This window comes from Trichomycterus rosablanca, chromosome 4 (genome assembly GCF_030014385.1).
Source record: "Trichomycterus rosablanca isolate fTriRos1 chromosome 4, fTriRos1.hap1, whole genome shotgun sequence".
Taxonomy (NCBI): Eukaryota; Metazoa; Chordata; class Actinopteri; order Siluriformes; family Trichomycteridae; genus Trichomycterus; species Trichomycterus rosablanca.
The window spans coordinates 48,773,818-48,798,819 of NC_085991.1; the positions used below are offsets into that span (position 1 = coordinate 48,773,818).

The following is a 25,002-nucleotide window of genomic DNA, read 5'->3' on the forward strand; positions in this document are numbered from 1 at the left end:
GGGGGGGGGGGGTCGGGGTTCTGTAGATTATGTTCCTGTTTCTAATTTCTTACAGTTCTGCATTAAATCTGATATTTTCATGAATTTATTTTCACTCGCTGATTCATCCTGGTCAGGGTCCCTGAACACTGGGCACACTGTACCAATACACCATGCCTAGGGTGCCAATACTTTACTACTCCTTACTCGTCCACTCAGCTCAGCTCAACTCAACTCAAATCAATGAAAGCTTTACCACTCATCCACTTATTCATTTGCTCCCTTACTCGTCCACTCACTCACTCATGCACTAACTTACCCTTACTCGTCCACTCACTCACTCATGCACTAACTTACCCTTACTCGTCCACTCACTCACTCATTTGTCCACTCACTCCCTTACTTACTCGTCCACTCAGCTCAGCTCAACTCAAATCAAAGAAAGCTTTACCACTCATCCACTTATTCACTCGCTCCCTTACTCGTCCACTCACTCACTCACGCACTAACTTACCCTTACTCGTCTACTCACTCACTCACGCACTAACTTACCCTTACTCGTCCACTCACTCACTCATGCACTAACTTGCCCTTACTCGTCTACTCACTCACTCATGCACTAACTTACCCTTACTCGTCCACTCACTCACTCACGCACTAACTTACCCTTACTCGTCCACTCACTCATGCACTAACTTACCCTTACTCGTCCACTCACTCACTCACGCACTAACTTACCCTTACTCGTCCACTCACTCACTCACGCACTAACTTACCCTTACTCGTCCACTCACTCACTTATGCACTAACTTACCCTTACTCGTCCACTCACTCACTCATGCACTAACTTACCCTTACTCGTCCACTCACTCACTCATGCACTAACTTACCCTTACTCGTCCACTCACTCACTCACTTATTTACTCACTCCCTTACTCACCCACTCGCTCATTCACTAATCCACTCACTCCCTTACTCACCCACTCGCTCATTTACTAATCCACTCACTCACTCTCTTACTCGTCCACTTACTCACTCCCTTACTCACCCACTCGCTCATTCACTAATCCACTCACTCCCTTACTCACCCACTCGCTCATTTACTAATCCACTCACTCACTCTCTTACTCGTCCACTTACTCACTCCCTTACTCACCCACTCGCTCATTCACTAATCCACTCACTCCCTTACTCACCCACTCGCTCATTCACTAATCCACTCACTCCCTTACTTACTCGTCCACTCAGCTCAGCTCAACTCAAATCAAAGAAAGCTTTACCACTCATCCACTTATTCACTCGCTCCCTTACTCGTCCACTCACTCACTCACGCACTAACTTACCCTTACTCGTCTACTCACTCACTCACGCACTAACTTACCCTTACTCGTCCACTCACTCACTCATGCACTAACTTACCCTTACTCGTCCACTCACTCACTCACTTATTTACTCACTCCCTTACTCACCCACTCGCTCATTCACTAATCCACTCACTCCCTTACTCACCCACTCGCTCATTTACTAATCCACTCACTCACTCTCTTACTCGTCCACTTACTCACTCCCTTACTCACCCACTCGCTCATTCACTAATCCACTCACTCCCTTACTCACCCACTCGCTCATTTACTAATCCACTCACTCACTCTCTTACTCGTCCACTTACTCACTCCCTTACTCACCCACTCGCTCATTCACTAATCCACTCACTCCCTTACTCACCCACTCGCTCATTCACTAATCCACTCACTCCCTTACTCACCCACTCGCTCATTCACTAATCCGCTCATTCACTAATCCACTCACTCACTCTTACTCGTCCACTTACTCACTCCCTCACTCACCCACTTGCTCATTCACTAATCCACTCACTCACTCACTCACTTGTCCACTTACTCACTTATTTACTCACTCCCTCACTCACCCACTCGCTCATTCACTAATCCACTCACTCACTCACTCACTTGTCCACTTACTCACTTATTTACTCACTCCCTCACTCACCCACTTGCTCATTCACTAATCCACTCACTCACTCACTCACTTGTCCACTTATTCACTTATTTACTCACTCCCTCACTCACCCACTCGCTCATTCACTAATCCACTCACTCACTTTCTTACTCGTCCACTTACTCACTTATTTACTCACTCCCTCACTCACCCACTTGCTCATTCACTAATCCACTCACTCACTCTCTTACTCGTCCACTTACTCACTTATTTACTCACTCATTCACTAATCCACTCACTCACTCTTACTCGTCCACTTACTCACTTATTTACTTACTCCCTCACTCACCCACTCGCTCATTCACTAATCCACTCACTCACTCCCTTACTCACCCACTTGCTCATTCACTAATCCACTCACTCCCTTACTTACTCGTCCACTTGCTCATTCACTAATCCACTCACTCACTCCCTTACTCGTCCACTTACTCACTTATTTACTCACTCCCTTACTCACCCACTCGCTCATTCACTAATCCACTCACTCATTCGTCCACTTACTCGCTTACTTATTCATTTGCTCCCTTACTCGTCCACTCACTCACTCATGCACTAACTTACCCTTACTCGTCCACTCACTTATTCACTCACTCCCTTACTTACTCGTCCACTCACTTATTCACTCACTCCCTTACTTACTCGTCCACTCACTTATTCACTCACTCCCTTACTTACTCGTCCACTCACTCCCTTACTTACTCGTCCACTCACTTATTCACTCACTCCCTTACTTACTCGTCCACTCACTTATTCACTCACTCCCTTACTTACTCGTCCACTCACTTATTCACTCACTCCCTTACTTACTCGTCCACCTGCTCATTCACTAATCCACTCACTCACTCCCTTACTCGTCCACTTACTCACTTATTTACTCACTCCCTCACTCACTCACTTGCTCATTCACTAATCCACTCACTCACTCTCTTACTCGTCCACTTACTCACTTATTTACTCACTCCCTCACTCACCCACTCGATCATTCACTTGTCCACTCACCCCATTAAGTAAACCAGTACACCTGGAAACTAATCACAAACAGAGGCAAAAATCAAACCCAGGTCCCCAGGGCCCATGTTGCTGTGTGCACCCACACAACTTTTCTTTACGGAATTTTCTGTATGGTAGAAAAAACAGTTTAACACGAGGCTCTCGGGTATAAATTGTAATTTAATAGAAGGATTGTTGCCCTGCCTGCACTTCTAAAGGTCATGGACTATTTCCAAATGGTTTTCAGAATTAGATCTCGATCACACTCACCTGTCTTCTAGGTTCCAGCTCTGGTTTCTGAGTGAAGAGAATGAGATGAAGAACCATCCCATCGTGTCTAATACATAATAGCAGGGACATACACAGTAAAACATCCGATTACGTGATAAGGAGATTATATTATTGCTACAGTAGCTAAACATACAGGATGTTAAATTATTTACACGACTCGTTATCCCAGGTCAGCGTTTCTCAACCTTTTTTTAGTCGCTGCGCCCTTTAAGATGCAAAAACTCTCGGCTTACCACAGACTAAAATGTATTAAAAAAAACGTACATTCTGCATCACATTCTGACGGCAACACACACACACACACTTATTAAAAGAAGGTAAAGTGGGAAACCTGAGCCTGAGATGACACATGCAACCACTAGATCAGGGTTTTTCAAACGACCCACATTTTGTCCATGATTTTTTGCACGACTCAGGAAACACAAACAACGCATCTTACTCTCTCTCTGCTCCGTACAATCTGGTCCCACTGTGGTTTACAAGATGTAACCTAAAGCCTTCACAAGCGAGCCATTGTTTTTGGCTTGCGACCCAGGGTTTGAAACACATTGATTTAGAAGACACTTTTATCCAAAGCATGATGATTGTAAGTGAAAGCAAGGAATCAAGAGCCTTGCTCGAGGTTCCAACAGTATCAACGTGGATGATGGCGAGGCTTAAACCAGCAACCTTCTGAGTACCCGTCCAGTTCCTTGACCACTAACCCCTTTTTCTCCCAATTTAGCGTAACCAATCCACTGTTGGGGACCCTGACGGCATCCAAGGAGGGTGTATATTTGCCTGACACACACTCCCCCCCCGATGTGTGTGCAGTCCATCGATCCGATCCCTTCTTTATCTCCCATACTTTGCGTGCGAGGCCGGCTTCACATGCGGAGAGCCACGCCCCGATCTCTAAGCTCCTCCACTTTCTGTACGGGCACTTCGGGCAACCAAGGTCCTTAGACAGCGTTCATAACTCCACCTTAGTCCGGTCTTTCTCACCCAGCAGACTGGAAGCCAATTTTGTCTGCTGCGGGTATTAGTTAATTGTGCCTGCTAGATGGCGCCCAGTCGCCCGGTAGCAGGGCCGAGATTCGAGATGAGTTTGTAATGCATGGTGTGGTTTAGGGGGAATGAAAACCCACACGTTTTGGCTATTCATACGCCGACCCCGGTGCTGACAGTGCGAAAAACACAGGGGCGTGTAAGAAATTACGGCAACATACGAGGCTGCAAACACTCACACATTTTCATGCTAAATTGTGTAGCTATTAATTTTTGTCTTTTTAATTCATTTTATTTTGTCAACAGCAGGACCCAGGTTGAGAAAGGCTGTCCTAGACCTTCAAACTGTAAACCCGGATTAACCCTTTAACGGTCTCGCCAAGGAAATAATGTTTAAAAAATGATTTCTTTGCATTTCTTTGTTTTTTGAGACTACACCGATCAGGCATAACATTATAACCACTGACAGGTGAAGTGAACAACACTGATTATCTCTTCATCACGGCACCTGTTAGTGGGTGGGATATATTAGGCAGCGAGTGAACATTTTATCCTCAGAGTCGATGTTAGAAGCAGGAAAAATGAACGAGCTTGAGGATTTGAGTGAGTTTGACGAGGACCAAACTGTGATGGCTAGACGACTGGGTCAGAGCATCTCCAAAACTGCAGCTCTTATGGTGTTCCCGGTCTGCAGTGGTCAGTATCGATCAAAAGTGCTCCAAGGAAGGAACAGTGTGGGTTCGAACCTACTGTAGCTCAAACTGCTGAAGAAGTGAATGCTGGTTCTGATAGAAAGGTGTCAGAATACACATACACAGTGCATCACAGTTTGTTTGTCCATGCTGACCCCTGTCCACCACCGAAAACGCCAACAATGGGCACGGAACGGTTCAGGAATGGATCGAGGAGCACGACAATGAGGTTGAGGTGTTGACTCGGTCTCCAGATTCCCCAGATCTCGATCCAGTCGAGCATCTGTGGGACGTGCTGGACAAACAAGTCCGATCCATGGAGGCCCCACCTCACAACTTACAGGAGGAGTTAAAGGATCTGCTGCTGACATCTTGGTGCCAGATACCACAGCAGCACACCTTCAGGGGTCTAGTGGAGTCTATGCCTCGACGGGTCAGGGCTGTTTTGGCAGCAAAAGGGGGATCAATACAATATTAGGAAGGTGGTTATAATGCTTTGCCTGATCGGTGTATATACCAACAATAAACAATTCATATTTTTTTACTTGTGCACACAACCCTCTTCCAAACAGTTTTCTTAAAACCATCTACCAATATTTTTAAGTTGAACACACGTCAAACAAGGAGTAGATACAGCCCAAACAAGATTATTTAAATGCAGCTTATTTTTACCCAAGTATTTAGACCATTAAAGGGTTAACGTCGAAGGGAATGTGACACCAGACTTGTGTATTTACAAGAAAGCTTAACTATGAACACTGATGTGCTGTGGAACCTGTACTGAAAGGTTACAGCCGGAGTCTCATCTCAGTCGGGACGAAGTGTTCGTTCCTAATACATCCACATAAATCTAAAACGAGCTAAAACTAAACGCCTTGGTCATAAAATCCTCAAACAATTTCATTCATTACACCGGGTCAGCTGAGAATCCGCTCTTTTATCGCTGGCGGCATGAGGATCAGTCTGCGTGCCAGTTAAAAGGCTCCGGATACTGCTGTACATATACGAGGAAGTGCGGCGTGTATGGAAGCCACCGTGTGAGGAGTTCACGTGGAGCCCGGGTGCCGCTCCGCCGTCCGTCAGGGTTCGCGTGTTTCAAAATGGTCCGCGTTCGATCCAGCGAAATCACTCAGAGAGCGGCGGCGGCGCGGAGCTCGTCCGCCGTGAACCTGCCGTCCCCGTCGGCGTCGTACGGCTCCAGAAGGTGCAGGTCTGGAGTGGACGCGCCGAAAATCTTCCTCAGGTCCTCGTACGTCAGAGCTTCGGGGGTGCGGGGGAGTCTGGCGTGAAGGAGCGCCTCCAGATCTGAGTCAACAGAGAGAAACATCAGCAGTGCTGTCAATCTACTGGTGTCCTCACCGTGGGTGGTGATACAGTATTTTGAGTCTGATCATTGATTTGTACTGTTTGTAAATGAATTTAATATTTAATAAGGTTCCAGGCGTGGCAGGTAACCGTCATCTACACTATATGGCCAAAAATATTTGGACACCTGAGCATGAGCTTGTTGGACGTCCCATTTCAAAAACAAATGGTATTAAAAAGAGCGACCTCTGTGTGATTTTTTCACCTATCCACGATTTTCCTGAACTTTGACCTTTCCCGTGATTCGTAGCTGAAGCCGGTTTTTGACTTCCGGTTACAGTGTTTACGTTCTGAACGACAGAAGTAGTGGTCATTCGTAACTGGGTTTTTTTAACAAACATGGCCAAAAGCACTCGGTGGTTGAATAGTAAGTGTAGAGCGACTGTCTATGTATGCATTTTGTTAGACGAGTGCACTGTGTACCCTTATTCCCTCCTCTCGGTGTGTTGTTGGAACGCACCCGGCTCACTCGCATGTTCCGTGTCTCTGCAAGCTGATGCTCCGAACAATAAAGCAGTTTTGTTTTAGTTAAAACCGAGTCCTTTCTTAATTCCTTGCACTTGACAGTAAGGACATTTTAAGAAGCTGTGGTGACCGTGTTCTGACAGTGCCCCACCCTTCCACGCTTACAGAGTGGGTAGATGACATGAGGTTAGCTATATTGATATAAGTGAACCATTTCGTCTTTTCCGAAGCTGTAGACGGTGAGGAACTACAGAACTGTAAAAGCACAGAGGCTTACATGCGTAGGAATTGCTGAAGGTAAACATCAGGCGTGGGTAATGCTGAGGGAGAGTGGAGTAGTGGAGACGGTGGGTTACTCGTGCATTGCAGGGTAAGGGAAGTTGTGGAAGGTAGGGATGAGCCGAGGAACATTCTAATAGCTGTGAAACACTGGAAATAATAAACAATGTATCACGACTGATTTGTTGATTGTTTTTTACTTCTATAACAGTGTATACTGTACTTGGTTCATGAGTGGATGTAAAGCAGGAAAGGGGAGCTGAAGGGACAGAATAAAACGCGTTGCGTTGTTTAATTTACTAAAACACAGCACTTGCTGAATATGAATGAATGAATGAATGAATGAGAAGTTACTCTTCTTAGAAAGCTTCGCACAAGACTTTTTGAAGTATGTCTGTGGGAATTTGTGCCCATTCAGTCAAAAGATGACAGGGTTTTGTATGGTCGGGCACTGATGCTGGTCGAGAAAGCCTCAGTCGATGTTCCGGTTCATTCCAGAGCTGTTTAGTGGAGCTGAGGTCAGGACTCTGTGCAGGACACTGAGCTTTTCTTTATGTCTTTATAGAGCTTTGCTTTGTGCACAGTCATGCTGGAGCAGGAAAGGTCCTTCCCTAAACTGTTGCTTATAAGTTGGAGGCATATCATTTCCTTTATATAATTGATTTATTACACCTGTTAGCGATCGCTGTGGCTGAAGCACATGTTTAGAAGGGGTGTCCCAATACTTTTGTCCATATAGTGTATATTTAGTTAATCTTTAATTTCCTTCATTCAATAAAGTCTGTCTGTCTATCTATCTATCTATCTATCTATCTATCTATCTATCTATCTATCTATCTATCTATCTATCATCTATCTATCTATCTATCTATCTATCTATCATCTATCTATCTATCTATCATCTATCTATCTATCTATCTATCTATCTATCTATCATCTATCTATCTATCTATCTATCTATCTATCATCTATCTATCTATCTATCTATCTATCTATCTATCTATCTATCTATCTATCATCTATCTATCTATCTATCTATCTATCTATCTATCTATCTATCTATCTATCTATCTATCTATCTATCTATCTATCTATCTATCTATCTATCTATCTATCTATCTATCTATCTATCTATCTATCTATCTATCTATCTATCTATCTATCTATCTATCTATCTATCTATCTATCATCTATCTATCTATCTATCTATCTATCTATCTATCTATCTATCTATCTATCTATCTATCTATCTATCTATCTATCTATCTATCTATCTATCTATCTATCTATCTATCTATCTATCTATCTATCTATCTATCTATCTATCTATCTATCTATCTATCTATCTATCTATCTATCTATCTATCTATCTATCTATCTATCTATCTATCTATCTATCTATCTATCTATCTATCTATCTATCTATCTATCATCTATCTATCTATCTATCTATCTATCTATCTATCTATCTATCTATCTATCTATCTATCTATCTATCATCTATCTATCTATCTATCTATCATCTATCTATCTATCTATCTATCTATCTATCTATCTATCATCTATCTATCTATCTATCTATCTATCATCTATCTATCTATCTATCTATCTATCTATCTATCTATCTATCTATCTATCTGTCTGTCTGTCTGTCTGTCTGTGTCTGCCTGCCTGCCTACCTACCTACCTATCTATCTATCTATCTATCTATCTATCTATCTATCTATCTATCTATCTATCTATCTATCTATCTATCTGTGGCTGTCTGTCTGCCTGCCTATCTGTCTGTCTGTCTGTCTATCTGTTTATCTATCTATCTATCTGTCTGCCTGTCTATCTGTCTGTCTGTCTATCTGTTTATCTATCTATCTGTCTGTCTGTCTGTCTGTCTGTCTATCTCAGACTCCAATTCTAATCATGGTCAGATGAAAGAATTATTATCAGTAAATATAATACATGTCGGCTGATTATATAAAAATTGACAGGCCTACTTTTCATCAACCGGTTTATCCTGGTCAAGGTCAAGGTCACTATGGGCCTTGTTCCACCAGGAAACAGTGGAAGCATAAAAGGAATTCCCTGAACAGGGTGCCAAGCCATGGTAGAGCTTCCGCCACCCTGATCCCCCCTCCCACAGACATAGGCAATCAAGTCTATGTAGACGTCCGGCTGGCCAATAGCACCACTGACACTGATATTCCTGCCTTTCTGCCACGCCACAACCCTGTCCAGCCTGTCCAGAATAAGTCATTTGATAAAAAAAGCATTTGTGGTACCAGAGGGGGGAAGGCCCTTTTCTGATTCAAACTCCAGTGGTCTAAGTAGTGTGTCTAAATAATCTGCCTTATGAGTTCAGTGTCTTATTAGAATCCTCTACTGAGGCAGCTGATCAGGTAGGCAGTAGGCAGCTCACTATATTAATGCCTATTTAGGAATGAGACGTCTATGGTCTGGTGTTGACATACTTTGGTAAGACAGCAAAAACAATTTCACCTTTAGCAGAGTTGACTCCAGGCAAAGTTATCTTCTGTGGTATATGTTCCTCCTCCCTCGTAGAAAGGTTCTCGATAAGAAAGCGTCGTTTGCGAGAGTTGTTTGGACTTGGAGACGTTGTGGAACCTTGTGGAATATGAAAAAGACTTTGTGTATATTCACTAAACCTTGTAGCTACATAACTGAAGCATGTTAACGTGTAAATACTAGGTTAATCGCGATTAATCAACTTTTCAAAAGCAAAACTTGAACAGTTATGCACATTTTTATTGCAGGAACATGTTTACCAATAAAAGATCTATAAAATTGTGATAAAATTTATAAATCTTAATTATCTTTAGAAAGCCAGCCAATGCCTATATAGAGTTGTTAACAGCTGCCCATCTATCAGACAGTTATTTAAAATGACGAGTCTGTTCACATTATCTGTTAAAACTGAGGATCTTTTCCTGTTCGTAACCCTGCCACTGAAAACAGGAGCTCAGGGAACTAATATGAACCATCTCTAGATGTAACACGTACAACGTCATGTAGATCCACATCGTTACCTATGTTAAAGCGTCTACAGTCTATTGCGATCCATTGAACACCAGTAGAGATGGGACGATCGATCGGCTATGAATCGGTATCGGACGATTTTTTATCAAAATATGCTATCGGCGATCGGCCGATATTTCCTAAAAGTAGCCGATCCGATCGTGTGATATATAAAGATCACGTTAAGTTAACAGCTCTGTGGATCGATCCAGACTTTGAGCTACGAAGCACCAACCATCACATCACCATTCATCAACCATCGTACAGAAACCACAGTGAAAGCTCTTCATGACCTAAAATAACATCATTAACGTTGTGCATCATACATACGATGTAATTTTGCTGATTGTAATATTTACTTTAAAAAGATAATTCAACCCGGTCACATCTGAGTCGATTCTATCAGCACGTTATATAAACTCCTGGTTCACTTTGGTAAATCGTGAGCGGTTCTTACTTGTGATGTAGATGAGAACAGAAAACGTTACAGAGCCAATCAGAGGCAAAAGTTTATTCATTAGCAAATTCGTTAGTTCAGGATCATCTGCTGAACTTTTAGCTCCTTAGACGGAACGAGTCTGACTCGGTTACAGATCTGTGGTAATAGCAGTTTAATGAAGCTTTATAATGAAGCTTTTTAATGTAAGAGAGTCACACAAAATGTTCTGTAGTAGTTGGTGTTTATTTAAAACCACGACATTTAATTAATAACAGTAAACACGGAGAGATAACTGAGAAGAGAAACTTACGCTTCGCGGAAAATGAATCGACTCGTGAATCACTTTAAGCGATACAGTGAACAGATCATTTCTCTTAAAGGCTCCTAAGGTTTTTTCAGACTGAACTGGATAACATTAAACCTAATATGTCTGATGTTGTTGTTTGATGTACTTTATTTACTGCTAAATTTGCAACGCCCCCCTCCATCGGAATCGGCGGATATCCCTGAAAGGAGATCGGAGATCGGAATCGGTGCCAAAAACCCGGATCGGTACATCTCTAAACACCAGTGTTTGTAAAGTTCCCATGACGTGTACAGTCCATGATCTTTACATCCAAATTCATCCGAAATTTAGTTGTCTGAGCTCATTTTCCTTGTAACACGTATCCGTGCGCGCAGACGCCTGACGAGACAAAGGTGTTCTGACCTAATATGATATTAAAGCGTCAATTAATAACTGTATAAACACAATGTTGCTGAGTTAAAGCAGCGCAAATGACCACAGTGACGCATGTTTGAAGTGGCACAAACAGCCCAATAAAACGTCGTTTGATTTAAAATTTTATTCTCGATTAATTTTTTTTAATTTTAACAGCCCTAGTAAATACATAAATTATAATCATACCTGAACTTCCATCCTCCTCTGGGCCTTTATTTAGTTTCCTATTGTTGTCATCGTGAATTACTGCTGAGTCCTAAAAACAGGAAACGACAGTCACAATTGTGTGGTCTAACTATAATTATGATCCAAACCTATTCTATATTATTTACAGAATAATAGAATCAATACAACAGGAATCTGTTCAACAGCAACTTCGCTCAATGAATCTGCTTAATAATGTAGGTCTTTCAATGTAGGCCCTCAGACGACATTACATGAGAAACATTCATGCTACTGCGATAAACATAGCCACAAGGGCGTGGAAGAACATCGGAAAACCATTGTCAGTTAACACAGTTCGCCGCTGCACCAGAAAACAAACCTGAAATTTACATTTACATTCTGTTACATAAAGCTGGACATCATTTCCATAGAGAAATGGTGTCAAGTTGTGGAACTTGAGGTCAGATGAGTCCACGTTTTAGCTTATTTTCAGGAAAAACGAATGATTTTTCTGTGCCAAAGATGTGCTTTCTGTGCCCCATGGTACGGGGGTTCACCGGTGTCCGTCCCAATAATGAATGAGCACAAATTGGGATTTCAGAGGGACACATGCTGCCATCAAGACACATCTCTTTCCAGGCCTTACTATGCACACAGTAAAGCAACATGGCTCTGTAGACACAGAGTGTGTGTGCTTGACTGGCCTGCCTGCAGTCCAGATCTGTCTCCTAATAAAAGTCTATGGTGCGTCATGAGGAGAATCGGACAACAGTGACCACAGACTGTCGAGCATCTGAAGTCTCATATCAAACAAGAATGGGCAAGAATTCCTCTTTGGGTGTTCTCAGTTCCCAAAAAGTCTCATTCATAGGAAAGGTGATGGAACACAGGGGTGAACACACCTCTGTATCATATTTTTGAGGTGTTCAGGCATCAAATTCTAATTTTGTTTTTGTTTATATTCACAAAATAAAGCTGATCAGTGAAAACATCATAAACGTTTTCTTTGTACCTTCAACAAATAACAGATTCTTGTTTTTAATGCAGACTACAAAACAGGGGTTTCAATAAAAAACCTTTTGTAGGAGGACTAACTCCACATTAATGCCCATGGTGTTGGACGTGATGCTACTTCACCTTCCATTATGTTCTCCTACCGACCATGGATTAATAACGGGAACGTTTAGGTTCATGTACTTACTGATTCACTCTTCTGTTCGTTCTCTCCTTTCTTCTGGTCGTCGATAAAAATCTGGATCATCTTTACGTCGTGCTGAACGCTAGTAAGTGTGCTTCCAATTGTGGCAACACTCTGAGGAAACACAAGCGTAAAGAAGCACAATTAGGACCATGTGATAATGCTTATTATACAACAGTTAGTTCCGACCTTACAATCTGATTGGTTGAGAAGCGTTCTAACGGCGCGGCCTTTTCACACCACAACTGTATTACTCCGCTGACGCGTTACCAGTAACGACGAGCTTCATGCACACAAACGCGCACGCAGGCGACACCGACTTTATTCCCGATCGCGTTTTAAATCCGTTATCTGATACACAATCTAGTGCACTGTGTAGGGAACAAATCAATTGTCTAATTCACTATCTAGTGCACTATGTAGGGAACATGAATCCGTTATCCGATACACAATCTAGCGCACTGTGTAGGGAACATAAATCAATTGTCTAATTCACTATCTAGTGCACTATGTAGGGAACATGAATCCGTTATCCGATATACAATCTAGCGCACTGTGTAGGGAACATAAATCAATTGTCTAATTCACTATCTAGTGCACTATGTAGTGAACATGAATACGTTATCCGATATACAATCTAGCGCACTGTGTAGGGAACATAAATCAATTGTCTAATTCACTATCTAGTGCACTATGTAGGGAACATGAATCCGTTATCCGATATACAATCTAGCGCACTGTGTAGGGAACATAAATCAATTGTCTAATTCACTATCTAGTGCACTATGTAGGGAACATGAATCCGTTATCCGATATACAATCTAGCGCACTGTGTAGGGAACATAAATCAATTGTCTAATTCACTATCTAGTGCACTATGTAGGGAACATGAATCCGTTATCCGATATACAATCTAGCGCACTGTGTAGGGAACATAAATCAATTGTCTAATTCACTATCTAGTGCACTATGTAGTGAACATGAATACGTTATCCGATATACAATCTAGCGCACTGTGTAGGGAACATAAATCAATTGTCTAATTCACTATCTAGTGCACTATGTAGGGAACATGAATACGTTATCCGATATACAATCTAGCGCACTGTGTAGGGAACATAAATCAATTGTCTAATTCACTATCTAGTGCACTATGTAGTGAACATGAATACGTTATCCGATATACAATCTAGCGCACTGTGTAGGGAACATAAATCAATTGTCTAATTCACTATCTAGTGCACTATGTAGGGAACATGAATACGTTATCCGATATACAATCTAGCGCACTGTGTAGGGAACATAAATCAATTGTCTAATTCACTATCTAGTGCACTATGTAGGGAACATGAATACGTTATCTGATATACAATCTAGTGCACTGTGTAGGGAACATTAATGTGTTTGTAACGCGTGTAATGTGTTTCTTTTTTTCCCTTCGGAGTTAAGTCAAGTCAACTTTATTTATATAGCGCTTTTTACAATAGACATTGTCTCAAAGCAACTTTACAAAATCCAGGACCAACAGATACAAAAAACCCCTGTTGAGCAAGCCGAGGGCGACTGTGGCAAGGAAAAACTCCCTGAAAATTACAGGAAGGAACCTTGAGAGGAACCAGACTCAGCAGGGCCCATCCTTCTTGTGTGGTCTGGAGGATACTTTAAATAAATACACGATTTACACAAATCATACGAACACAGAATTAAATGATCTAAAAGTTATAACTGGTAATAAATAGATAAATAGATAATTAAATAATAATAGAGTTGTTATTCGCTCTAGTCTTCAATAAAGTCTGTAGTGATTTCTTGTCATTCTTGGTGCAGTTACTCCATTTAATTACTCAATTATTCTGAGGTTTTTGCCTTTTTCTTCTTCTTGTTCTTCTTACCTCCCTGAAATGAGTTTTTTCAACTTGGGATGTTCTGCTTTGTAGAGTTAAACTTTATATTAGTTGGGGAACTACTTTTTGGCGGAAGGTATCGTCAGTATTAAAGCATATTTATTATGAAATTCAGGGCTTTTTTTATTTATGTTCTCTCTTTATTTTGTAAAAACCGTTGTATAAAAGCAGTAGAACACTCGAGGTCGTGTGTTATGGCGAATAACCGAATCGACCGAATCACAGCCGCGATGTTATTCGCGATAACACGCTCCCTCTCGTGTCCTATTGCTTGAGTATCACATGTCTTGACCACCATGGCAAGTACAGATTGTGTACAAAATACCTAAAACAGGCCAGAATATATTATTTTATCAGGGAATAATACTGTGGGGGTTCTTTTATTGTGCAAAACAATTCAGATAGAATATCTTTATTGTCACTGTACAAGTACAAGATGATTATAGCAAGCATGCAGATGCCTAAATAAAGTGAATTATATACAAATAAAACAATCTACACTGAAGCACTTGTGCTTAATTAAGATAACGATATAAAAAGTACAACACTTAGTAAGGGGTTTGTGTGATGTGCCCACCTCCTGTATTAACTAAACGGAGATGACTGGTTTCTGTTATAAGTGAAGTGACCAGACGAACCTTCTGGAGCTCTTCCACTGTAGTCGGCAGGGTAATCAGATCCGACGCTGATTTAATGTTCGCCTTCAGGTGGTTAACAGCAGAGTCCAGTGTGCTTATCTACAAGAACAAGTACATTCCTTCTATAAATGTGGGCCATTACGCCGAATCTGTGCCATTTCCGTCCCCAGGACATTATATTCATGAATGAAAATTAACTTTAAAAACTTTATTATATATATTTAAATTATTACTGCTCATAAGTTCTCTCCACCAATAACATTTCTCACTTGTTGTTTTAGTACAATAAGTCACGTTAACATGGACAAAAGCGCTCATGTGAATGCGCCGGTACTGAACGGAATACGGTATTCCAAGATCAAGCATCTCCACGATTAAGAAGCGTAAGGAAACAATAAAGAAGTAAATATTTGTGTTATTTCAGTGTATAAGTGTCGGAAACAACCGCATTATTTTACATTAGCCTAAAATATATGCACTTCTATGGGACCACGGGACGCATTAACAGGTTTCTTATACGTCCTTATGGGGGAAAAATACCGTATAACTCAACACCACTCCCAGAACCAATTAACGTCTAGTTTCAAGATACCACCGTACCTCACGGGCCGTTTCAGAAAGGGTCACGAGCCACAAAACAAAGTTTGGACAGACGTAGCCAATGGCGTCTGTTTGTAGACGTGCGCCCGGCCGATATGACCGCTCTTAAAAGGAGTGATGGATCTACTGTGCTGTGAAATGAGTGTGGCTAAAAGCAATGAGGAAATAAATTATGCATATAAGTGCACTTCCAAGACTCACGACCGTGATGTAATAAGAGCAGAGGAGTTACGGCGCTCGGAACATCGGTTCAATAAACCATCGACTTTTACTGCAGAGCTTCGATCAAACAGTCCTACCTTTCTGTTGATATCTGTGAGATTGGCCCATAATTTACTCAAACTCTTGTCTCCGCTCTCCATCTCCTCCAGCTTCCTCTGATTGGCCTTCAGCTCCTCGCTCAGCTTCGGTATCTCATGAGAGGACGCCTTCTGACTGGATTCCACTGTTGATACGAACAGAAAAATGTTTGATGCTGATCTGCACGTCTCGTTGTTTACCGGACTGACCATGAGCTTGTCGGACGTCCCATTTCATAACTAATGATAAAAGCATAGAGTGGCCTCTATAGACCACTGAAGTCGTGTCGGCATATTGTAGTCCACGCCATGTTGTTATGCCCATATTTGGTAACCCGGGTCTAAGAGAAATTTTGAATGGGAAATATGAATGAAGATTTCGCAAATTGCCTCTCTCGCATCCTGTAGTCATAAAAAATTGTTTTATGGAGATTCTTCTGTCTATTATCACTGGATCCTCTGAATTATGAAGTCGTTAAAGAGTCAAAATATGAATATTGCTACATGTAAGCTAATGCTACTGCGCACTGAATTGACGTCACTAGACTGGAAGCCTCTTAATGTTTTCTTTTTTTTTTCTTTTATAAGCCTCTTAAATAACCGCACGAAGCAGCACGATTCACCAGAGTAACAGTGGAGTTAGGGATGGGCGATATGGCCCTAAAATAATATCACGATATTTCAGGTTATTTTTGCGATAACGATATTTTTGGCGATATAACAGAACACTGAAAAATATTTTATTTACTTATGTTCAGGATTTATTTAGAATTAATATAAGTTAACACTTCGTAGAAAAATGTAAGACGTATGTAAGAATTACGCACTTTTCTTTATTGTGTCTTTCCAATAAAAATAATGTACCATAATGTATGTGGTCACTCACTCATTTACCTATACAGGCAGTGAGTGCCATGTAGAATTACATCACGAAGACTCACATACTATAATAATAATAATAATAATAATAATAATAATAATACGCTTTTTTTCTCTTCATTTTCCCTGACGAGTAAAAAACCCCAAAATATAGCAGCCTTAACATTATGAGGAAGAATTTCAAAGATATTCCTTTGCAATACTTTATAATTTGGCTGCCAACTTGTGTGTAATGATGAGACTCAATTGAACCCCAGAACATGCCAGTGTGAATGCATGGAAAACTAATATTTATTTTCTTTCAACAGTATGACACAGACTGACCAACACTATTAAGCCAAATCAGCATTGAAAATTCACTTTACTTTTAATAACCTTCTGCAACGCTGGAGCTTCTTAAAACTGAATAAAGTCTTTTAAATAGAAGTGTTATTTAACTGCTATTAAATAGTTTTCCAACAAAATTCGCCCAATCTGGCAACACTGGAACGCGCAGAGCCCGGTGCGCCTGTACTCGTAGCGCGCCACAATTACTACTAAGTACAGTAGTATTAGTACTAAGCAGTAGTACTACTTCTGTGTTGGTGGTTGACATTGATGTTGAGAGTATTCCTGCACTGTTTGGTGGAGGTGCGCTGTTGAATTGCGTCCCTGTGTGAACCTGCGTGCAGAAATACTTCCGGAAAAAAGTTGCCTGGACTCAGAGTTTTTGGAACGAGCTCCTCCACCGCAGAGCCGCTCTCCGCCATACTCGTCGCTGTGCCCAAATGACCCACGTAACGAACGTACGCCATTTGCGTAGCTGTGTGACGTCATTACGTAAACAACGCAGAATATCGCTATTATCACGATATGGGATTTTTTGTATCGTTTTAAAAATTATACCGGTATTATCGTGAACGATACGATATAGCACACCCCCAGTGAAGTGATATTCACAAGTTTTACTTTATATTTTTAGTAGCTAGCTACATTAAAGTAGAAAGCGAGGACGGTCGGATGTTATGCCTTTGGTCGCACTCAACAAAAGCGAGCCGCTCGTTCCGTCGATTCGATTGGTGTAGTTCAGTGACGTCTAATTAATGCGCAGTAGCGTTAGCTTTCGTGTAGCATTATTAGTATTACGACCCTTTAACAACCTCGTAATTCAGAGGATCCAGTGACAAAAACGTACAGGGCTCTGAACATGTTTATTTAGCACAGGATGCGTTAGAGACAATTTTTAAAAAAATCCCTGTTCATTTTTGCCATAGGAAATCTGATTTAGACCCGGGTCTCCAAATATGGGCATAACGAGGACTACAGAATGATGCACGACTTCAGTGCTCTATTGTTTGTTTGTTTATTTGGTTTTTCTAACGCCTTGTTTACTCTGTTGAGTTATTTCTAGGCAGGACCGGTTATTTGGGGCAGGAATTTATTGCGTTTATATAAAAGTCCTCAAGTTTGTATTTGTAAGAGAGTTTATGATCATGTTTGCATTGTTTCTGGTAAAGATATTGCTTATAGAGTCAGTTGTTTTCAGTCTCTCTCTCTCTCTGTTATATTTAACACATTCTATGAAAACGTGTTTTATAGTATTGATGGCTTGACATGGGTTGCATACAGGCGGCTCTTTCATTTAGAACAACAGCCACTCCTCTGAGAAGGTGGGCAGTTGTAGCCTAGTGGTTAAGGTATTGAAATAGTAATCGAAAGCTCGCTGGTTCAAGTCCCTCTACTGACAGGCTGCCACTGTTGGGCTCTTGATCAAGGCCCTTGAGCCCCAATTGCTCAAAAAATATACTGTCACAGTACTGTAAGTCGATTTGGATTAAAGCGTCTGCTAAATTCCCGAAAATGTAAATGAGAAGGCTTCTCACAAGAATGTGAAGTACGTCTATGGGAATTTGTGCCCATTCAGCCAAAATAGTATTTGATGTTGGTCAAGAAAGCCTCAATTGATGTTCCAGTTTATTGCAATGCTGTTCAGGGCTCTGTGCAGGTAAACCGAGCTTTTCTTCATGTCTTTATAGAGCTTGCTTTATGCAAAGAGGGAAGAGCCTTCCCTAAACTGTTGCTGCAAAATCAGAAGCATATAATTTCCTCTATATAAGTGATTTATTACACCTGTTAGCAATTATTGTGGCTGAAACACATGAGCGTCCCAGTACTTTGGTCCATATGGCGTTTGTCCATAGATCAGGGTTTGTGCACACAGCAGCTAGAATTGGAAATGAGGGGAAAATAAGGTTTATGCGTTGAGCACAACTTAAATCCAGCTAAAAGTAAGACCTACTAGTGCGCAGTTTCTCCTTCAGCGAATCCAGATCCTCTTTGAGGGCAATCTGCATCCATATGAGTCCGGCGCAAGCCATGAGACACGCCACCAATATGATAAACACACACAGCGGGTAGCAGACAGTGCAGCACTGAGCCGAACTCCTGCAAAAAAAGATGCACAGGTGCTTTAAACAACTCAAACAAAACCTATTTTCACTTTTCACCTCAGTACTATACTGTATAACATCTTATTTTCCTTTATCTTCTCATTTCGGGAAGGGTGGGACCAAAAGATTTCAGCTTGTCTGAATTGCTGCCAATCATAGAGCTTTTTGGTCAGGCTGGTCATGCTTGGAGGAGAGCACTAAATGCCCTAATCTGCCCTAAACAAAAAGTTCCCTTTTCTATCCAATTCTCCACTTGTGTCTTTCCTCTAGTGCTGCAGACCCCGACCCTGACCGAGGAGGTCTAGGTACGGCCGTACCTAATACAAGTGAAGCCAACAGCTTCTTTTCAACTGCATTAGGTGGGTTCACACAGAGATCAGTTTAGCGTATAGGAAGTCACAAACTTATCTCCATTATTCTCTCTTTGCTGGTGCCTTCAATCAACCAGCAGAGGCCACGAGTGCAGCAGTAATGAGGAATCCCTTTGATGCTGCCACTCCCAGACCACCCTGGCCGGTCGATAGCACAGCTGAGGATTCCTCTGCCTCCTGGACCGACCCCGTGCTGGCCGAGGAGAGCTGCAGACTGGCACCCGCCCCCTTCGACATGTGTGCAGTACAGCAAATGGGTTCTCGCTGCTAGCAGTACTGTGAAAGTCACGCTATGTCCTGTAATTGGCTCCTCCACCACTGGCGTATTTTCGACAGCAAAGGGAGGAACCCCTTTCCAACCTTTCGCCCATCACACTTGGTTAACGCCATCTGTTGGAAGCCAGGGAGGGTCGATGGCTTCTCTAAGATTAGATTACGACCCGAGTACGCCCGGTGAGCCATTTATCGATACCCAGTGCCCTGTATACGATAGCATTTTAATCCTGGAATAGACCACTACTTAGAAAAGAACTAATGTTTATCCAGGTACTCGAGTAATCAGGTCCTAAATGATTTGACCCTTCTCTTCAAAGGGACAAATAACTTTAAACCATGCCTCCCCCGAGCATCTGATCTGCAGCTCTCATGTTCATTGTTGGTGCCGATGGTGCACGTTTACTTTTTAAACACTCCAGCTCCGCTCAGGCCGCTGAAGTGTTCCTCCTCCTCTCCGTCGGAGCTGGTTTGGGTGTCGGTGTCTCCCGCTTCGCTCCTCAGCAGTAACCGGTGTCCCGAACTCTTCTGCTTCTTCCTCTTCCCGTCCCCAAGTCCTATCAGCGCATTAAGCTCCTTACGCTTCTTCATCTTCTTCTGCGGGGTGAGCAGTGACCCCGAGCTGGACTTGAGACCCACCAGATCCAGCGTTTTATCCAGCGTTATATACTAACTAGTGAATATCAAACCTAAGCTGTTGTTAAATATTTACACCCTGTGTTACCCAGGTTTATACTCTTATCTGTTATGATCAAACATATACTAATAATAAATATTCACACCCTGTCTTACCCAGCTTTCTGATCTAATCTGTTATGATCAAACATATACTATTAATAAATATTCACACCCTGTATTACCCAGGTTTATACTCTTATCTGTAATTATCAAATATATACCATTAATAAATATTCACACCCTGACTTACCCAGCTTTATACTATACTTAGTAATTGTCAAACATATACTATTAATACACATTCACACCCTGTCCTAGCCAGGTCTATAGACTAATCAGCAGTCATTAAAGCATTAGCGTTATTAAATATTCACACCCTGACTTACCCAGCTTTATACTATACTTAGTAATGATCAAATCTATATTGTTAACAGCTATTCAAACCCTGTCTTACCCAGCTTTATAATCTAAACAGTAATGAATATAGAACCTGTTTTGCTATTATTGTTTATGTATGCGTTAACGGACGCTGCGCGCGCAGCTCGCTCTGACAGATCGACGGTTAGCTACACGGCTAGCTAAATACACTCTCTCACACTCGGTTATAAAAACGGCAATTATAGCGCAAACTGGCTCGACTTAAGATTTCACTTTGTATTAACAGCGTAATATCGATCAGAAAATCAAGTATAAAACGGTGGTAATAAGGAAGTCCGGTTAAATCGCCGCCTCCGGTCGACTTTGTCTTCTGCGGCAAAATAACGTCTTGACAGGTCTTTCCAGGTAGTCTTTGTGATGACGTCTGATTTACGCCGATCTACAAATCAACCGCATTCATAATCTCTGTTTTTAAGTACTATTATATTGTTTGTAGATCAGATATTACATTCACTTCCGCTAAACGAATCTACGTATACGGTTGATTTTAGAATAAAAGTCCTTAAATTCAAAACACGACTTAAAAGTAGTGGTGTGCGATACTGAAAAATTAGGTATACAGAGCCAGTATCGCCGATACCGATACCAATACCGATACTTTTTAATAATTAAGGTAGATGCATCTTCAAATTGCTAAATCTGAATGAATTTTCATGACCTTTAAGTGCATTATTCTAATGCATACATTTTTGTAAGTAGCTGCTCTCAGTAGGGTTGTAAATAAATGTAGTTGTTTAAAGCGGTACGATTTCTTGTTTCTGGTGCTTTACTTTCTCACAACGTTACCATCAAGGCGTATCACCACAAAGCAGCTAACTCATACCACATAGTTGTGTTTGCAGGGTGAATACATTTGTACGTTTTTAAGAGTGACCGAATACACGTGTCCTTGTTTATTTCAAATAAAAAATCGATGCTATTCTCTTTATAAGCACAAAGTCAAAAGAAAAGAGCTCTCATTCACCAAAACACGGAATAAGAGCCTCACTGCGCATGCTCCGATTCATTTGCGTAGGGTGCGTAAGGTGCATCTGTACTTTACGTACGTATAGTTTACACTCTTATTTCCATAAAATCTCCTCTATTTCTGTATCTGCAAAGCAAATAATTCAAAAACTTACAATCTTCCAATGCCTACTAGTGTACTGATGTCTGTTAGGATTTTAACAGCATAACAACGTGACGGTACCACAACAACACACAGCAGAGCAGGAGGAGAGGAGCAAGCTTTGCATGTATGATGTGAGAGGAGCGAGTCTGTATAGACACGGTCTTTACTTTCTGACGAAATGGGAAAAATTTACTGAATGTTGTGGGGAAAAAGTAAAACTGAAGTATCGATCCCATTACACTAGTATCGATCCAATACCAGTACCAACGTTGGTATCGATAATATCGATATTTGGATCGATCCACCCACCACTACTTCATAGGCAATAGGAAACCATGATCTTTCCGTCTGTCTATCTGACTGAAGTATAAAAAGATCTGATCACTCCACCTAATTGCTAAAAGGTGTTACATCCATTACTTAAAGATTTATAAAATGAATTATATAAAATTAGTAATATGTGTCTAGTTCTGTGACAACAAATTAAGGCCCTTTCCTCTTCCAGCATGTCTGTGCAACAATTCACAAAACAAGGATCATAAAGACATAAACAAGTTCAGTATGGACCTACACAGAGCCCTGATCTCAACTCCATTAAACACATTTCGTGTTAATTGGATATTAATTGCAAGCCAGACCTTCTTATCCAACATCAGTGCAATTAAAAATCAAATTTACCTTTGCAGCATGTAGCAGACGCTTTTATCCAAAGCAACTTTTACTGTGACAGTATACTGTCTAAGCAACCGAGGGTTAAGGGTCTTGCTCAAGGGCCCAACAGTGACAACTTGGCAGTGATAGGGCTTAAACCAGTCACCTTTCGATTACTAGTCTAGTACCTTAACCACTAGGCTACAACTGCCCAAAAGGTCCTAGGTTCGATTCCCAGGTGGAGGGCAGCACAGTGGCTAAGTGGGTAGCACTGTCACCTCACAGCAAGGAGGTCATGGGTTCGATCCCCAGGTGGAACGGTCCAGGTCCTTTCTGTGTTCATGGTTTCCCCGTGTCTGTGTGGGTTTCCTTCGGAGCTCTGGTTTACGTTGACATTTTCAGCCTTTAGCAGACACTTTCATCCAAAGCGACTTACATTATACAGTCTAAGCAGTTGAGGGTTAAGGGCCTTGCTCAAGGGCCCAACAGTGGCAACCTGGCAGTGGTGGGGTTTGAACCAGCACCTTTCTGCTTACTAGTCCAGTACCTTAACCACTAGGCTACAACTGCTATTAGTCAGCAACACAATGCATAATATCACACATGCATGGGTCAAGAGCTTTAATTAATGGTCACACTGAACACTAAATGAAAAATGCAATAAGTGTCATAAACTGCTGATCACTTGGAATTTTCATCCACTCTACACAGAATGATGTGAAGAGCATAGTGAGTGGCAGTCCTGGGGAAATGCCTTGTTGATGAAAGCAGGCTTAGGAGAGAAGGATACAAGGGGTTTGAGCTGACAAAAAGCCTACAGTAACTTAAATAACCATCTCAGAATGCACAACACGATCCACTGCTGCAGAAGAGCACATCAGATGCACATCAGATTCCACTCCTTTCTGCCAAGAAGAAGAAGGCTGACAGAAACTAGCTGGGTTAAGATGGAAAAAACATCCCCTGGTCTGATGAATTGCTGTTTCTACACAGGCCAGAATTTAAAACAGCATTTATTCATGAACCCAACCTGACCAGTGTCATCATTCGTTACAGTCAGCTGTTGGTGGTTTAATGGTGTGGGAAATATTTTCTTATCACCATTTGGGCTCCCTTATGCATGTTAAGCCTGGTTTGAATGCCACAGCCTATATGCATCCTTTCATGGCCACAGTTACCCATCCTATAAAGACTAGTTAAAGACTAGTTCCAGCGTAAACTAAGCTTTGACGATTGCTGATCTTTGATTGTGCCTCCATAGTGACACTGCCTGCAATACACTCACACACTTTTGGTCCTGGTCTGATGAATCGCTGTTTCTACACGGGTCGTCCCTGACCAGTGTTATCATTTGTTACAGTCAGCTGTTGGTGGTTTAATGTTGTGGGAAATATCCTCCTGGCATCATTTGGGCTCCCTCATGCAAATTAAGGTTGGTTTGAATGCCACAACCTATGTGCATCATTTTATGGCTACATTTAACCATCTTATAATGACTAGCACCTGTCATAAAATTATCTCTAACTGGTTCCAGGTATATGAAAACTAGTTTTGTGTACTTTAGTGGCCTTTAAATTAATCACATTGAGCAGCAGTTACTAAATCTGATATTGATCTTTCACATTTGTGGTTTACCTGTTTTAATTCAGACACACTGCTAGGTTTTCAGGAAGAAACTGCTAGTTAATAGATTTTATTAACTTTTACTGACTGTCTATGCACCATTGTCTTATATTTTGTCAGTTGTCTTTACACTGTTGTGTTTTATATCTGCACCGAAGAAGTAGCCTGACAGTTATACTGCACAATCTTGTATTGGTATATTTGTGGATTATTTTGCTGCCTTATTTTTGGCAAATGTCAGACTGGACCTGATCTTTCATTTGATTAACAGTTGTTTTCTTTGTCGCCACCCTCGCATGAATGTCATTTTTCTTAGTCTCTTACATGTTGCTATGTCATTAACACTAACCTTAGCTAAGGCTTGAGACTTTAAGAGATTCTACTTGAATTCTTACTTGGGAACCAGAAAAATCAAAACAAATACCCAGGAACACCTCACAACCAGCTGGAACACCGTAGCAATAAGCTGGGATATACGTACGTAAGTGCAA

General features: G+C 41.4%; 1 protein-coding gene across 1 annotated transcript; it reads right to left on the reverse strand.

The window, feature by feature from the left end:
* Nucleotides 1-3,147: 3,147 nt before the first annotated feature.
* efcab14 (EF-hand calcium binding domain 14) lies at nt 3,148-21,466 on the reverse strand. Its single transcript, XM_062994430.1, has 8 exons — nt 20,417-21,466; nt 19,216-19,361; nt 16,059-16,204; nt 15,160-15,258; nt 12,621-12,731; nt 11,441-11,510; nt 9,558-9,683; nt 3,148-6,260 (listed from the first exon to the last, which is right to left on the reverse strand). The coding sequence occupies exons 1-8, from the start codon at nt 20,599-20,601 to the stop codon at nt 6,085-6,087; spliced, it is 1,059 nt and encodes a 352-aa protein (XP_062850500.1). The 5' UTR covers nt 20,602-21,466; the 3' UTR covers nt 3,148-6,084.
* Nucleotides 21,467-25,002: the final 3,536 nt, after the last annotated feature.

Excerpts from the sequence above, each read along its gene's own strand:
- efcab14 (XM_062994430.1), bottom strand. The coding sequence starts at position 20,601 with ATGAAGAAGCGTAAGGAGCTTAATGCGCTGATAGGACTTGGGGACGGG. Across the intron at positions 11,511-12,620 it reads ACGAACAGAAGAGTGAATCA|GACTCAGCAGTAATTCACGA; the intron begins GTAAGTACATGA and ends TCCTGTTTTTAG. Across the intron at positions 6,261-9,557 it reads TGGAGTCAACTCTGCTAAAG|ATCTGGAGGCGCTCCTTCAC; the intron begins GTGAAATTGTTT and ends CTGTTGACTCAG.